Raw genomic sequence first — 18029 nt, forward strand, 5'->3', positions numbered from 1 at the left:
CACTTGAATAAAGAAGCATCTATAAAGTAATTAGCCTCCAATTAAAATAAAAAATAAATAAATAAGAAGCATCTGCCAGTTCTTCTGAATTTTAAAATTACAGTTGTAATTGAAAAATAGTTCGAAGGAAATACTTTAAGACTGTGATATTCATTTTTGGTAAGTTAAATATACATATTGGCTCTTGTATTTTAAAGATGCATAATGAAGTATGTATAGATTAAATAAGATATTATTATTTAGGAACCTTGGATTAGAAAGTGCTATTATTAAGCTTTGTTTTTCATTTTTAAATTTGAATTGCTTTTTAAAAAGTCCCAACTCAAGAGCGTCACGGCTCAGGTATACTGACCCGTCCGCTGCCACGTTTAGAACACGGACACTGTGCGCCCTCTAGAGTGCATTGTCGTAACACAACTTCTGTATCAACAAACTCAGTTAAAAACAAATTTTTTTTTAAAGCAGAGTATTTTCACAAAGGAAAAGAAATACCCTCTCATCAATTTCTGCTGCTCTACTAGTCAATAAATTATCTGTTAATTATGTGGCTAAGTACCAAAACCATTTTTATGCCAAAGATTATCAACTTTTTCCCATCTACTGGGTTGTTTCTCAGAATATATGCTAAAAGCTCAGGGAACAAAAGAAGACAGAAGGCTAAAAGCAGTCAAAGCATTTTTAAGCAAACTTCACACAGGCCAGAGGAAAGAAGAAGTTGAAACCAACATTACTAATTCAGAAGCACTGTTCATTGTGTTTTGCCTATACAGATGGCTCCTTTTCTATCTTTTAGAATCCTATTACCACTTAGGAACTGTGCTCCACTTCAAGTTCACAGATGTGGTTCACGTCTCATGGATATACTACCACTTTATTTTCCCACAATTTACTGAAAAATTCAGAGAGCAATGAAGAGGGAATTTATCTGCAAAACATGAGCAGGAAGCAAAGTATAACCAGAAACACAGACTTTGGAAACACACAGGCTGGGTCTCTGCTTCCAGACCTGCCATATACCATATATACTAGCTGCATTGCTGAACTTTTCCAAGCCTCAGCCTAATGATCAGTTTTAAAAGGGGGGGAAAAAAAAGTCAGTACTTTACAGTTTTATCTAAAGATTAGAAAAATACTGCTGCTGCTGCTAAGTCGTGTCAGTCGTGTCTGACTCTTCGCGACCCCATGGACTGTAGCCTACCAGACTCCTCCGTCCATGGGATTCTCCAGGCAAAAGTACTGGAGTGGGGTGCCATTGCCTTCTCCGAGAAAAACACTAGGTTGGCCAAAAAGTTCATTCAGGTTTTTCCATATGATGTAACAGGAAAACCCGAACCAATTTTTTGGACAACACTACACAAGTAAAGTACAAGCCCAGAATTCAAACTGTAACTGTTATCATTGTATGTTCCCAGGGTAATGTGCTATAGACAACAAAACCCACAGGTAAGCATTTCCAATAGTTCTTTTATAGGACTCCCTGCAACCACAATCCTTGATTTACACATAGACATTCGAGATTTTTACCTTCACATTTGGTTTTCTTAATACACAAAGTTTTTCTTAATATCTCTTATAAGACAGTGCTTGTTCAGCCAATAAGACAGTATACAATCCTAAGAATCTCAAGAGTCATTTCTACCCAGCGTTAGCTGTGCGTAAGTTGCACATAGCTGATGAAAGACTTTCTTCATGAATAACTTGCTATTTTCACATGTCATTTCAAAAACAGTTTTACATATATAAAATATTCATAAGACCAACTCTTAACAAGAAATGACAAAATTAAAATAAGGGCTATTTGTAGAAGGCTCAAGAATACCAGGAAATGTGATAAGAAAAGACAAGGAGAAAATTAAACTCACTGGAAGTGCAGAAAGTTCAGACAGCAGAAAATCACTAACTGGTCTGGGAATTAAGTTAGGACTCCATAGTTCTTGCCACATACATCTCAGTCTGGGCATCTGATGGAGATTTTAAATATCTAAGTATTTAAAACTAGTCTACTTCTGAAATGTGTGATTAAGTGCTTGATTTGTATTCACTTAATACTTCTGAGTGTGCTGCATGTCAAGGACTCTTCTAGGTGTTGGACTAATAGTAGGGAAGAAAACATGCAAGAAGCACTTGCCCTCAAAAGAGAGTATATTCCAGTGAAGAGAGGAAGGAAGACAAAAAAACAATTCATAAATAAGAAATGGTACCTGCTAGGGCACCAAGTAACCGGGCAGGGTTTTGACAGGTGTATGTGAGCTAGCGTGGTCACAGCAGGCCCCTCAGAGAAGGGGCATGTGAAGTAACACCTGAATGGCAAGAACGAATCATGCAAACATATGCAATAATGTGCACTTACAAGCCACTATTTCCCATGAACATCTCTATCAACACAGATTCTCCATTTACGTCCTCTGATTAACTTTTCTTTTAATGTCATGGAGACCTTTAGTCACTGAGAACTTATTTTTCCCAAACTCCTGGCACTAATGTCTACTTAAAGATTTTAAAATGAGAAAAAATAAAAAATACAGAGTATTAAATTTTAAATATATGATTTTCTTCTCCTGAAAAATTTGCCTGTGTATAAAATGCAAAATACATAGCTCACCACAGAGCCTAATGTCACGAGCTTTCAAGTCCTCAGCTTCCTCCCTTACTGAATGCGAGACTCTGGACGAACCACAGCCTTGCTAAGCCTAAGTTTCCACAAAGAATGAATCATGTTTTGGGTCAGTGTGAGGGTATGCGAGGGCATGTTAAGAACGTAGCACAGAAACACTGTAAATACTTGGTAAGTGTTAGCTATTACTTCAAATATCAATATAGGTATTCTGAGATCTTAACTTTAAAATAAAAAATGTATGAAAAATAAGTAATTTTGAAGTTAAGTCCATCTCCAGATTAAAGATTACAGACTGACAAATGATTTTAGAAGAACAGCTTCCACACTATGCTCACAAAAACAAAGGTGACAGAAAAAAAGAAAAAGAACAAATATCAAAATTTACAAAGCAGAATTAAATGTCCAAAAATCTGCAGTCCAGACGTGATCTGAATGTGAACAACAGGATCCCCAGTTGAAGTCACGGGTACGTGAGACTTTCCTTTCTGAAGCAACTGAGTCTGAACTACAATAGAGAGAATAGAGCAGATGTTGTAGGCTGGTGACTCAGTATCTGTAATCCCAACACCCTCTGTGCCTGCCTTTACCTACCACACCGAAAAACCACAATGTATACAAACATCTCAATGCCCATGCAACTCAGGAGAGCTTTAGACACCTGGCCCAAGAAACCTTTTGTCTTCTAAGTAAACGGAGTGACAGATAACGCCTCCTGCCCTGCCCACTTCATGCTTGGACAAGGGCCACGGGCCCAAAAGTGCAGCAGCCATTCTGTAATCATGAGTAATTCTGCCAGAGTATTAGGGTTCCCCAGGCAGAATGAAAAGAGCCCGGTTCCTAGATGCCCATCATTTAACCAGTACACCAGCGTTAGAGGGACCATCTCCAGATTTCTTGTTACAGAGTAAGAGAAAAAAAATAAATTTTTTTAAGGACAACCATATTTTAGTTCAGCCACTGTAGTCAGATCCTCTGTTCTTTACAATCTGCCATCTAAATTAATACAAATGTGAAGAGATAGGATATTTCACATGAGATGGAAAAAAAACACAAACACCCTAGACACAGCTATTTCAATATTATGGTATATAATGCTAACATTTAAAAAGAAGAAATAGTTTCCACCTTTAAAAAGAAGAGAGAGTTTCCACCTTTATTCAACAGCTTTTCTTACATTTCCACTGAAGATTCATGCTATTAATTTACTTCTCCGGAAGCTTCACAGACATGAACGGGTATCCATTCTAGACAACACGGCCACCATGCAACAATGGAATATGTAGCCTTTTCAGAACTGTACAGTGCAAATGAAATTTGTCCTAAGAACGAGAAAAGTAAATAGCAGCTGGTTTCATGTAAACAAAACATGAGAAAATATGCACTGAGGGGCTAAAGTAATCTTTCTACATTAAGATAATTTTACAAAATTGTTCTTTCTAAAACTGTTTGTTTATTTAAGAGATGATGAAAAACTGTAGGCTGAAATCCATATTTGAGGAGTAACAAGTTTACTCTCTGGATTAAAGAATGAAGTATTGTTCATTCCTCATAGACCATCTCTACGGTAAAGTTATAATAAAGTAAATGCAATTAGGTGACTCATTTTATAAACCGCTTGTGATTAAAGGCAATATTTCATTTTCATTTGTTTAATATTCCCATTAATAAGAATGTCTCATTACACATTTACTGAAAGCCTGAACAATAAAACAAGGGACAGATTCCAAGAGCAAACGGACTTTTTTTTTCTTTTCCCATGAAGCTAACATTATGGAATTTTAACAGATGTTCTATTTGGTCATAGTTAATAAAATGAATTATGTAGGATTAAAACAAGGTTCAATATGTTTGCATTGGATTTTAACTGGAAAACAATTTCACATTAAAAGTTCAGGGGAAAAAAAAGTTTGGAAAGATTTACAATCACTTTTTCCCCTTTAAAGTAAATTACTAAAGATGTAGGGGAAAGGGGGGGAATTAATTACTCTTCTAATGAAACCAGCTTTATAAAAACTATTTTTTCAAGGTTTAAGAAGACAGAAATCTCAGAAAAGGATATACTCTTTGGTATTTCATCACCTCTCTAATGCAAACATCTTCTTCTGTAGTGTGTCAAAGGCTGAGCCCCCACCCAGCGTAACTCCAAGTCCCCTTAGAGTTCCCCCAGCATTCTGAAATGGTCACGGTGTCTAACAGCATCTGAACAAAACACAATCAAACTTAAAGGAATGAAAAAAGCAACAAATAATTACTGAGCACTGACTTTGTGGCAGGTGTTACCCCCAGAGCCTGTGCATAATACAAAGAGGTAAAAATCCCACTGCTATCTCCATGTGGATCTTATAGACTGCATGGGAGGACTAGGCATAAGTACATATAGCCAGACATAACTGAAGCAAACCAAAAGAGAAAGGAAGAGGTAAAGCCGAGGAAACAATTACACACACACACACACACACATACAAAGCCTTGACAGAAGGAGCAAAGTTCTCATCAGAGAATACTTTCTTTCTCTTCTTACTATCACGAAGGCAGGAAATAGTACACAGATTTAAGAATGGTAAATAACAATTCTAGCCAGAGTTGCTTGAAAACATTTTTCAACAGAAATCATTCAACTATTTTTTTTTTTTTCATTACAGCTGCTTTATTCCTTGACTAGCATTTAGCCCTTAGTGTGTCTTCTTGTTTTTGTTTTAACTCTTTGCTCTTTGAAAATACATAAAAAAGATATTTTTTTAAAAATCATCTTGGACAAGATTAATTTTTCTTAAAACACAAAAAATGGGTTTAATTAAAGTTTTATTATAAAAGAAGGAAGATGCCATAAGGAATTTTTTTCCTTATCCTATAAACAAATTCCAACGCCTTCATAATTTGCTTCCTGCAGACCTAGCGTACTGCTTTCAACACTTTGGATCTGGACTCACAGTGGGAAATATACTTTCTACTTTACTCTGTTCACAACTAGAACTGAACTTTTATGAAATCATGCTGTTTTTTGCTCTTTGTGATATTATTCTGATATTTTTCTATTCCATCCCATTCTAGGCTACTTTTTTTTCTTAATTTTCAAATGCTGGTAACAACCTGCAGTTTGAAAAATCCTGCCCAGTAGAACCTTATCTTTACCTTGACATCTGCTAAATTGAATATTTAAGTCACCAAGCCTATCTCAATACAGTCTCTCAGCTCAGTTCAGTTCAGTCGCTCAGTCGTGTCCGACTCTTCGCGACCCCATGAATCGCAGCACGCCAGGCCTCCCTGTCCATCACCAACTCCCGGAGTTCACTCAGACTCATGCCCATCGAGTCAGTGATGCCATCCAGCCATTCAACTATTGTAATCTTCGAAAGAAGGCCTTCCTCTTAGTTGGTAAGCTTATTTGGAGAAAAAATTCCAGTAAATTATCAACATGACCTAAAAAAGAATAACTATGAAAAATTTTCCAACCCATTTACATTAGTAATTTTGCTCAGTTCAACCATCAACTAGAGTAACTGTACATTACTATAACCAATATGTTGTTCTTCCTACAGAAGTAGCCAGCAAACACAAAATCAATTGCAGGTTGCAATTTGTTAACTGAATAAACAACTTCATTCTACAAGACATTTGGATAAAACACTCTCCAATTGGGAGCTGAGAAGCTCTTTGAGCAGTAACAGTTAGTGAGTCTCTGGTTCAAACACAACTAGGGTGTATTCATCATCATGAGACGGCATTCACATGTTTACATGCAGACAGAACAAGGCTGCACCCCTGTTCAAGAACCTCACAGCCTAGAGGCAGCTTGCTTCATCTCTGGTCTTAGCAGACCATACTGCTGTAATACCTCCTTCATGAGACTGCAGCAAGAACAATCAACATGAGGTTCCAAATATACACAGGCAAAGCTGAGCTCAGAGAGGTAAAGTTGCTTGCCAAGGGCAAACAGCTGGTGAGATACAGTGGCATTCCTCACTGAGATGTCATTTCCTGTCAAAAGCCCTTTCAGTTACCAAGAATACTATTAATCATTGTTAATATATCCTGAATATATCCTAAGCCTCAGGACTTTACTTTCATCACCAATCACATCCACACCTGGGTGTTGTTTTTGCTTTGGCTCCATCTGTTCATTCTTTTTGGAGTTATTTCTCTACTGATCTCCCGTAGCATATTGGGCACCTACCGACGTGGGGAGATCATCTGTCAGTTTCCTATCTTTTTGCCTTTTCACACTGTTCATGGAGTTCTCAGACAAGAATACTGAAGTGGTTTTCCATTTCCTTCTCCAGTGGACCACGTTTTGTCAGAACTCTCCACCATCACCTGTCCGTCTTGGGTTGTCCTACATGGCATGGCTCATAGTTTCACTGAGTTAGACAAGGCTGTGGTCCATGTGATCAGATTGGTTAGTTTTCTGTGACTGGTTTTCAGTCTGTCTGCCCTCTGATGGAGAAGGGTAAGAGGCTTATGGAAGCTTCCTGATGCAAGACACTGACTGAGGGGAAAATTCGGTTTAGTTCTGATGGGCGGGGCCATGATCCGTTGGATCATCGAAAAAGCAACAGTTCCAAAAAAACATCTACTTCTACTTTATTGATTACGCCAAAGTGTTTGACTGTGTGGATCACAACAAACTGTGGACAGTTCTTCACAAGATGGGAATACCAGACCATCTGACCTGTCTCCTGAGAAATCTGTATGCAGGTCAAGAAGCAACAGTTAGAACTGGACATGGAACAACAGACTGTTTCCAAATTGGGAAAGGAGTATGTCAAGGCTGTATATTGTCACCATGTTTAGTAAACTTACATGCCGAGTACATCATGAGAAATGCTGGACTGGAAGAAGCACAAGCTGGAATCAAGATTGCCAGGAGAAATATCAATAACCTCAGATATGCAGATGCACCACCCTTATGGCAGAAAGTGAAGAGGAACTAAAAAGCCTCTTGATGAAAGTGAAAGTGGAGAGTGAAAAAGCTGGCTTAAAGCTCAACATTCAGAAAACGAAGATCATGGCATCTGGTCCCATCACTTCATGGCAAATCCATGGGGAAACAATGGAAACAGTGAGAGATTTTATGTTTTGGGACTCCAAAATCACTGCATATGGTGACCGCAGCCATGAAATTATAAGACGCTTACTCCTTGGAAGAAAAGTTATGAGCAACCTAGACAGCATATTAAAAAGCAGAGACATTATTCTGCCAACAAAGGTCCATCTAGTCAAGGCTATGGTTTTTCCAGTATGCACGGATGTCAGAGTTGGACCATAAAGAAAGCTGAGCGCCGAAGAATTGATGCTTTTGAACTGTGGTGTTGGAGAAGACTCTTGAGAGTCCCTTGGACTGCAAGGAGATCCAACCAGTCCATCCTAGGGGAAATCAGTCCTGGGTGTTCATTGGAAGGACTGATGTTGAAGGTGAAATGCCAATACTCTGGCCACCTGATGCGAAGAACTGACTCATGGGAAAAGACCCTGATGCTGGGAAAGAACGAAGGCGGGACAAGGGGATGACAGAGGATGAGATGGTTGGATGGCATCACCGACTCAATGGACATGAGTTTGAGTAAACTCCGGGCGTTGGTGATGGACAGGGAAGCCTGGCGTGCTGCAGTCCATGGGGTCACAAGAGACACAACTGAGTGACTGAACTGAACTGACTGACCCAGAAGTTGTATGGAGAGCAGCCTCTCAACCTTGGATGTGAATTAGAAAGGAATTTCTGTAGCAAAAGAAAACAGGCAAGTCATTTCCAGTAAGTTAAACTCAACAAATGGGTTTTCTTCACACATTCTACTCCTTTTTAAAGGTGCCTGCTGTGTGTGTTGGGCACCACACAGAACACTTCTGCCCTAAAGGATTCACATTCTTGTGGGGAAGCCAGTTAGGGGCAGCCACTTTACAGTTGGGGCTTCCCTGTTGACTCAGATGGTAGAGAATCAGCCTGTAGTGCAGGAGACAAAGATTGATCCCTGAGTTGGGAAGATCCCCTAGAGAAAGGAACAGCAACCCACTCCAGTATTCTTGCCTGGAGAATCCCATGGACAGAGGAGCCTGGCGAGCTACAGTCCATGGGGTCTCAAGGAGTCGGACACAACTGAAGCGGCTAACACTTTTACACTTCTCACCAATGGTACTAGCAATTTCAGAGGTGAGAAGTGATCTCACTGTAATTTTAAGTGAGACTGGGCATATGAATATGTATCTGAGAGTGAGTTTATTCCTTTACTGTGAGCTGATGGTTTCAATTATATTGAGGTTCTCGTGTGAATTAAATGAAGAGATCCACATGAAGTGCCTCCTATAGACCCTGATGCTTAGTTCATGTATGCACATCCATACATGACTACTAGAAAACCCACAGCTTTGACTAGACAGACCTTTGCTGGCCAAGTAATGTCTCTGCTTTTTATTTATTTTTTTTTAACTTTTATTTTATTTTTAAACTTTACAATATTGTATTAGTTTTGCCAAATATCGAAATGAATCTGCCACAGGTATACCCGCGTTCCCCATCCTGAACCCTCCTCCCTCCCCTACCCTCCCTCTGGGTCGTCCCAGTGCACCAGCCCCAAGCATCCAGTACCGTGCATTGAACATGGACTGGCGACTCGTTTCATACATGATATTATACATGTTTCAATGCTATTCTCCCAAATCTCCCCACCCTCTCCCTCTCCCACAGAGTCCATAAGACTAATCTATACATCGGTGTCTCTTTTGCTGTCTCGTACACAGGGTTATTGTTACCATCTTTCTAAATTCCATATATATGTGTTAGTATACTGTATTGGTGTTTAATATGCTATGTCTACGTCAATGGACACTCTGAAACCAGCCTGGCTACAGAGGCTGCTGTGACTTTACTCCCCATTTCCATGTTACTGAAATAACCGCACTGCCCCACAATGCTTGGCCACATTTAATCTGGCCTAGATCATGAGGAATATGAATACTGAAAGGGTGAGATAAAGAGTATAATTGGTTGACCTTGCTTAGACTCTGTCTAAAATTCACAGTAACTAAAATAATTTAGGAGAACATAAGGGATAAGCATGCAATCTCCACAAACATCAAACCATGTGACAGCATTCACAAAATCTAAAGAACACACATAATCTATCTTATAAGGCATGGATTCAAACTTCAATTTCATTCTAATGGGCAACTGTGAGGGAGATAAAACTATTTCAAACAAAAACCGCACACAGAATAAATGTATAAGCTTCCTCGTGATTCTAACTAAGGCTTCAATGTATTTTCTTATTGAAACAATCAAACAAGCTCTTGATGAAAAGATCTTATACTGATGTCAGAACAATGTAAAAACTGAAACTATTTATAATGCAAAAATTTTGTTTAAAGAAGATACATCACTTCTTATTTTTCTCATTTTGAGAAGAAGCTATGTTTCATCTGGCAATAACTCCTCTCTCTCTCTGAGAATCTGTACAAAAGCAATATCTCAACTAAAATCAATTCTGAAAGATCTTTTATTAAAATGCATAATGCAGAAGACCCCAATTATATTTTCAGTACACCACTGCCATTTTGAGTAAACAAAGTCATCTCAGCAGGGTCACACTTTTAGCAAGAACTGCAGCCTAGAAATTAATTACTAGCGTGACGTACGTCAAAACAAATTTTTAAAAGAACAGAATGCAGTTGTAACCATGTTTTACCTATTTGTTTGTATGCACAATGAGTATTCTCTGGCATGTAAACATTCATTCATTCGGCATCTCACAGAAAAATAAAAAAGAGATTTATTGCCCACCTCTCTTTCCTGCACCCAGGTGAAACCTGAGTAAATAACAAGTGCTTAGTGAGTCAGAAAATAAGGACAGAATGCAGATGGTTATTTTGAAAGGCAGAAGTCATCTTCACACAAATAACTTAATTTTGAAACATTCAGTCTGCCTTCAAAAGAAGTTTTTCAAAGATATACATCAACACCGCCACCGCACTAAAGGTTATTACTTCACAGAAATCAAAGCTTCAAATAACACGTAACAGTGCTGCTGTTTCATAAAGAAGATTGTAATCTATACTAACAACAAATAAGACAAAATAAAAAACTACCTGGGAACAAAATTCAGATTCCAAAGAATTTCAATTTTCTGCTAATTATAACAATAGGTATTTAAATTAAACACATTTCTATAAATGAGAACATTTTAGCATCCAAGGGAAATCCAAACAGAAAACAAGGATTCAAGGAGAGGTACGCGAATTCTCTTTTGCATTTTAGTAGAAAATTATGTTCTAATCCTTTTCCCAATGTATACCTATATCAAATCATCACACTATATACTTCAAATGTCTCATAATTTCATTTGTCAATTATACCTCAAAAAAAAAAAGTGTACGATTTAAACTCATAAAAAAAAAAAAAGAAAGAAAGAAACCAACTTATGTCTCAAACTAAACAAAGACTTCTCTTATATTCCATATGCCACCTTATCTATAGGTCAACTTTTAAACCTCAAAATAGCCTCTTCTGGGAGGGAATATATAGAGTTATGACTGATTTGCATTGTATGGCAAAGGCCAATACAACACTGTAGAGCAATTATCCTTCCATCTTAAAAAAATCATATAAAAAAAGTAAAACAACAAAAACCAAAAAAAAAAGTTGCCTCTAGTATGTGAATGAAAAATTAAAACATGTTTTCTGCAGTAATATACACACTAAAATACTTTGATTTTTTCAATCAAAGAAAAAAAAGACACTGACCACATATTGAACCTCAGAATTTCGAAGCTAGAAGGCTTGCTCCAAGGCACATTGCACTGAGAATCTCGGGCTGGCCAGCACACCAGGCCAGAATGAACTTTCTAATACATCATGTTTTGTCATCAGGAAGATAGGAGCTAACTGTACAATTTTTCATATAAAAACAGACTTTTGAGACCCTTGTCTCCCAGAGTGCTTCATTCATGACCATTTTCTCTCTCATTTTGTGTATTACAGTAATTAACTTGACATCTTACCCTTAGTAGCTGTTTCTTACTGTGTCAGCTGTGGTGGCCATGTAGCCACCTTAGATAAACACGAAGCTATAGGATGGGTCATTCTGACCATTGGGGTTGCTCTTTCAGCAGGACCAACTCATTCTACCCAGTCATCAGATTTAAGAACCAAGATAACAGTGGACTTCCCTGTGGTCCAGTGGTTAAGAATCCACCTGCCAATGGAGGGAACACAGGTTTGATCCCTGGTCCAGGAAGTTTTCACATGCCATGGGGCAATTAAGACCATGTGCTGCAACTACTGAAGCCCAAACGCTAGGGAGCCCGTGTGCCCTAGTGCGCTCCATTCTTTCATCAACAGAGGCCACCACAGCATGAAGCCCTGCTCAACCACTAGCCCCAGCTCATCACAAATAGAGAAAGCCCACACGCAAACAGCCAGACCAGTCAAAAAAAAAAAAAAAATACACTGGTTTTTTAATCCCATGCCTTAAAAATTAAGCTAACAACAAAAAAAAAGACTACACAGTGATGGATAATTTCCCTTTGTAATTTTTTAAACCAGTCTCTACAAATAAACTTATTGAACAAAGCATATCATTCTCTCATACTTCAATATTAGAAATTTAGCTAGTTACCTCTCTTAAAACAGTGCTTTTGTAGCCTCGATATAATCCTTGGATGCCCTGAAACAAATAAAAAGCCAAGAGCTCAGAAAGTCAGAATAGCAGAGACTTCTAAACAACAGTCTGCATAAAGCAGATTAACCTTTTCTAAAGTTTGAGTTTTAAGTTATTCAGTATGACAATCCTCCAAGAGGTTAAAGGTGCTAAACCGGCCTAAGGTACACAAAGCTCAGGTTAGCTTCCTTTCAAATGAGAACATCATTTGTAATAAAATAACAAAGCTGACTACAGTTCAACTAAGCTTTACTAGTTTTCAACATTTCGTCTCTTGGGAAAAAAAATACTTGAGATGCTTTAAACAAACGTATTTTCAAAAGCAAATGCACACAGAATGCTATCCTTTCATATAAAAACAAAATTATATTTTTATTTTGTATTTTCAATCATCAGACATGATAAATTCATAAATAATCTCTCAAAAGTGATAAATACCTCTGGACAAGCCTTGATCTATTTAACTACCCACATGATTCAACAGGAACCCTTCCCTGGACTGATCTCATTCACACGATTAAATACTCAATGTCTCCTCATCGAGGTGACAGAGGGATCATTAAAAATAACTCTCCTAAAACCTGGACTCAATGAAATTTTCATGAGATTGATTTCCATTAAAAAATAAAAGATGTGGGCGGGGGGGGGGGTGGGGCAGCTTCTGTACAAACTATAAAGAAAAGCAGCTCAATGGTCCCCAGTCACACGGTCAGCAAGCATGATTTCTGACCCACAGTTTAACACGAACCAGCATAAGACAAATTACAAGTATATATAAATATTATGACGTGGGTCACTATATCAGTCCATTACCACAGGTCTCTTCCATGGTCCTCAAATTCTGTGGTGATGTTTCAATACATCTTTATTCACTTCATATATTCACTATCTATTCTATTTCTGATTCTAAAAGAAACGACAGGCCAATTACAATGTAGGACACATACTTAATTGTGCATTTGTTTAGAAATTTGAAAAAAAAATAAAATTGAAAATAAGAAATTGAAAAACAATGGAAAGGCGAAGATAATATTAGCATTAACAGTTGCTATAATTGGACAGTAAATTTAGCCTTAAGCTCTAAGGCTCCTGGGATGAGGGCCACAATATTCCTATCAGCTACAATAAAATATCCTCAATACGAGAGCTTAAAAACATATTCTCAGGACTCCCCTGGTGGCCCAGTGGCTAAGACTGTGCTCCCAACTCAGGGGACCCAGATTTGATCCCTAGTCCGGGAACCAGGTCCCTCATGCTACAGCTAAGACCCGATGCAGCCACAAAAAACCCATATTCTCACCTCTTGACATAAGATGTTAGAGAAAATGTGAAATGTTCCTGAAGAAGCAGATACTTGTGCCCTCTGCTTAACTACTTCAGAAGGAACTCGAATCAGGCAGGCAACCTAAAATACATAAATTTAATTATATCCTTAAAACAAAGTAATTGTTATGAGAGTGGAAATTTTTTATAAGCAAAAAATGCCGTTAAAGAAAAGCATAATGTACAGTGTTCACTGCAAGATATCAAAAGGGTTTTCTGTTTTTGTTTCTTTTTTAACCTAAAATACTCAGAGCATTAATGGATATGCACTGTTCTGTGGGGATCCTCCCACCTCCTGCCTCACTGCTCCAAGCACACCCGTCTATATACCCCTCCATGGGAAGGAGCTCATGTATTCATTCTGAACTCCCAACACCTAGCAGGGCCTCTGGCGTTCACATGACAGCCATTTCAAACATGTCTGCTTGATGAATGAATCCAAAGTGCCTTAGCTTTACTGGAGTAATACACAATGACAGAGGCAAGACTGAAAAATCAGCTGATTACCCCAATCTTCCATTCCACTCCATTCCCAGCCTCAATCTGTTCACAGCTCCAGCACCCCTGACCTCCCCACCACTCAACAGCGGAGGAGTAACCCCAGGCACTCTTGGGCCCTGCTCTAGCGTTTGAGTAGACTTAGGTCCTGCCTGGTCCATACTATTTGTTGACTAGACCAGTCAACAAATAACTGTAACATCACCCTTGGGAACATGCCAGCGTCAGTTACACAGCACCTCAATCTCACACTTCCAGGACTCTGCTTTCAGTAGCCCACTTATCTTTAGAGGAACAGTTAACAATAAAGAACTGGTCATATCAGAAGGGACTCTGCCCACTGGAGGACAGAAGGCAGCAGGGAACAGGGAGGGAGACACATAAACTGGTATTTTAAACTGTTATAATGGAAGTCCTATATTTAAGCCTCCACAGACCAAGCAGTCTGCCAAGGATACAAATTTTTTTCTCCAACTTGGAATTCACACACCTGACTCTGGTGTTCAGTGTTTTGTACACGGTTGAGGAAATTAATTTTAAAACTTTCAGAATATGCATTTCATATATATGAGGCACAATAAAAAATGTGGACACTTTTTCTTCATAACACATGGAGCAAAATGGAAACAAAAACAAAAAATTTAAAAAAACCATACCATCAAATAGGATACTTGCCATTTTCAATCTGCAGTCTCCTAATTCCCAATTTGAGATTACTACCCAATTTGGGTATAAGGCTTTGTCTTTCTAATATTAAGTAGCTGTTAACATTAAGGTACAAACTGGGCTTCCCCAGTGGTTCAGCAGCGAAGACTCTGCCTGCCAATGCACGAGACTTGGGTTCAATCCCCGGGTCAGGAAGATCCACTGGAGAAGGAAATGACAACCCAATCCACACTATTCATGCCTGGGAAATCCCACTGACAGAGAAGCCTGCCGGGCTATAGACCATGGGGTCGCAAAGAGTTGGACACGACTTGGTGACTAAATAACAGCGATGACAAAGGTACAAATCAGCCAACTTTTTTTTTTTGCAGGTGCAGTCTTTACGTTTTATTAACCATAGAAGATACTTTTTTAACGAGTCTAATAGAGACATTAACTGTGCAAAAGCTGATGATGTTTACAGTCTTAAATACAAGCACCAACACAGAAAGGATATTTTGTCAGTTCAGTTCAGTTCAGTCACTTAGTCGTGTCTGACTCTTTGCGACCCCATGAATTGCAGCATGCCAGGCACCCCTGTCCATCACCAACTCTCGGAGTTCAACCAAACTTATGTCCATCGAGTTGGTGATGCCATCCAGCCATCTCATCCTCTGTCGTCCCCTTCTCCTCCTGCCCCAATCCCTCCCGACATCAGAGTCTTTTCCAGTGAGTCAACTCTTCACTTGAGGTGGCCAAAGTACTGGAGTTTCAGCTTTAGCATCATTCCTTCCAATGGACACCCAGGACTGATCTCCTTTAGAATGGACTGGTTGGATCTCCTTGCAGTCCAAGGGACTCACTCTCAAGAGTCTTCTCCAACACCACAGCTCAAAAGCATCAATTCTTCGGCACTCAGCTTTCTTCACAGTCCAACTTTCATATCCATACATGACAACGGGAAAAACCATAGCCTTGACTAGATGGATCTTTGTTGGCAAAGTAATGTCTCTGCTTTTTAATACGTTATCTAGGTTGGTCATAACTTCCCTTCCAAGGAGTAAGCGTCTTTTAATTTCATGGCTGCAATCACAATCTGCACTGATTTTGGAGCCCAAAAAATTAAAGTCTGACACTGTTTCCCCATCTATTTCCCATGAACTGATGGGACCAGATGCCATGATGTTAGTTTTCTGAATGGTGAGCCATAAGCCGACTTTTTCACTCTCCTCTTTCACTTTCATCAAGAGGCTTTCTAGTTCCTCTTCACTTTCTGCCATAAGGGTGGTGTCATCTGCATATCTAAAAGTCCATTAATTCTATACTTAAGAGGATCATTTCTTTATGTAAGCACAATCGCATTTATGAATTACACATGATATGTAGTTTAGGATCCATCTACATTATGCTTATAACTGCGTGCTGCTCCTGCTAAGTCGCTTCAGTCGTGTCCAACTCTGTGCGACCCCATGGACTGCAGCCTACCAGGTTCCTCCGTCCATGGGATTTTCCAGGCAAGAGTACTGGAGTGGGTTGCCATTGCCTTCTCCTCAAACTTTTTATATAAACAATCAAACAGTAAATATTTTAGACTTTGCAAGCCACACGATCTCTGTCACTACAGTTGAACTACGCTGTGGGAACACAAAAACAGCCAAAGATAGTAATCCATATGTGAATGGTGCAACTGTGTTCCAATAAAACTTTATTTATAAAAATAGGCAATGGTTTGCCAACCCCTACTCTAGGCATAAACACTACCAAATCCTTCCTTCATATTCACCTCAACAAAAGCAAAGCACAAACAGAACAGATGTAGGTCTCAGCATCCCCAGGACACAAGGAACAGAGATGGTATGTGATGTGATTCTAGACGTCACGGAGTCAGCTAACATGGCCATATCCCCTCTGAAACATAGCTCCGAAGTAACAGTACTTTATGTGGATGCACTCCAACTGCTATAACAGGGATAACAAAGGATTAATGAACTCACGTCATTTTTCTCCCCAAACTGACAAGACTTACAAAACAATATAACTACCTTGTTTTCCTTCATTCATCAATCACTTGAATGCTTTTTGTCTGCAAAGCTATTTGCAATTTGGGCCAGTTTATCTTTCCACCCATAGCCTCCTTTCACATTTACTGATTCAGTTCAATAAAAACGGATGGAGCCAGATATGGCGCAAGAAACTGGCTGGTAAAGAAGACTAAGAAGCTGCCCTGACCTCAAAGTACCCACAGTCACATAACAAACAGTTTCAACAATACATGGCAAGAAATATAATAAAACTTCCCAGAGGCAGAGATAAGTACCATAGCAAATGGAAAGGAGGGGTATTTAGTCCAACTTCCAGACTGGGGGAAAACAAAAACTGTCAGATATTCTGCCTTCAGAGAACCTTCCAAATGCGCAAGAATTAGCTGGCGAAGAAAAGTAAAAAGGGCATGATGGGGAGTGGAAACAGAAAAGCACACAAGTGTGAAGCAGGTGTTCCGGGCAACAGAGTCACCTTAGCTTCCAGTGTGTGCTCACCCAATCCGTTCCATACCACCAAAACTTCAAGTTCAAGGTCAGAAGACTGAACATATGGCTGAGCAAGGAGGCCCTGTGTGCCACACAAAGAGGCTGGACTTCAATGCACAGACAATGGGAACAACTGGAAAAGCTTAGGCAGAGGATCTGCAGCGGCAACATAGACGGACTTGGAGGGCATTACGTTGAGTGAAGTGAAACAGAGAAAGACAAATACAGTATGATATCACTTACACGTGGAATCTAAAAAAAACAAATACGATGAACCAGTGACTATGACACAAGGAAGCAGACCCGCAGATACAGAATAACTGAGTAGTTACTAATGGGGAGAAGGAGTAGGGGAGGGGAGTTACAGTGGCAGGGGATTAAGCGGTACAAACTATCAGATATAAAATAAGGTACAAGGAAAAAATAAGCGACAAGGATAAACTGTCCGAAAGAGGGAACACAGCCAATAATTTACAATAAGTGGAGTATAATCTTTAAAAGTTGTAAACTATTGTATTATACACCTGTAACTTACATAATACTTTACATAAACTGTGTTTCAATTAAAAAAATACATAAAATACACATACAAAGTTTAGGCAGAAGAATGATAACCTGTGTGTGCTTTAGGGACATCACTCTGGCTGCAGCAGGTAGGAGAATACTCGGAAGATGAGAGAGAATGGTAAGAGGCAAAGAGCAAAGACAAAAAGAGGGCTACAACAGTTCTGTAGAAGATACCAGGACATGAATATAGTTCATAGAAGAAGA

At 39.0% G+C, this 18029-nt stretch overlaps 1 protein-coding gene across 6 annotated transcripts in view; it reads right to left on the reverse strand.

The window, feature by feature from the left end:
• The window catches only part of SLC25A26 (solute carrier family 25 member 26), a 146496-nt gene that overhangs the window by 102303 nt on the left and 26164 nt on the right, over window positions 1-18029 (reverse strand). For 4 of the 6 annotated variants that reach the window (XM_070359688.1, XM_070359687.1, XM_070359689.1 and 1 more), the window contains exons 4-5: window positions 13565-13669; window positions 12223-12270 (exon numbers count right to left, since the gene is read on the reverse strand). The exons of the other annotated variants lie outside the window; for them this stretch is intronic. In XM_070359688.1, the coding sequence (XP_070215789.1) occupies window positions 12223-12270; window positions 13565-13669 (153 nt within the window). The remainder of the gene's footprint in view (window positions 1-12222; window positions 12271-13564; window positions 13670-18029) is intronic. 6 annotated transcript variants of the gene reach the window in all.

This window comes from Bos mutus, chromosome 22, assembly GCF_027580195.1.
Source record: "Bos mutus isolate GX-2022 chromosome 22, NWIPB_WYAK_1.1, whole genome shotgun sequence".
In the NCBI taxonomy this organism is placed as follows: Eukaryota; Metazoa; Chordata; class Mammalia; order Artiodactyla; family Bovidae; genus Bos; species Bos mutus.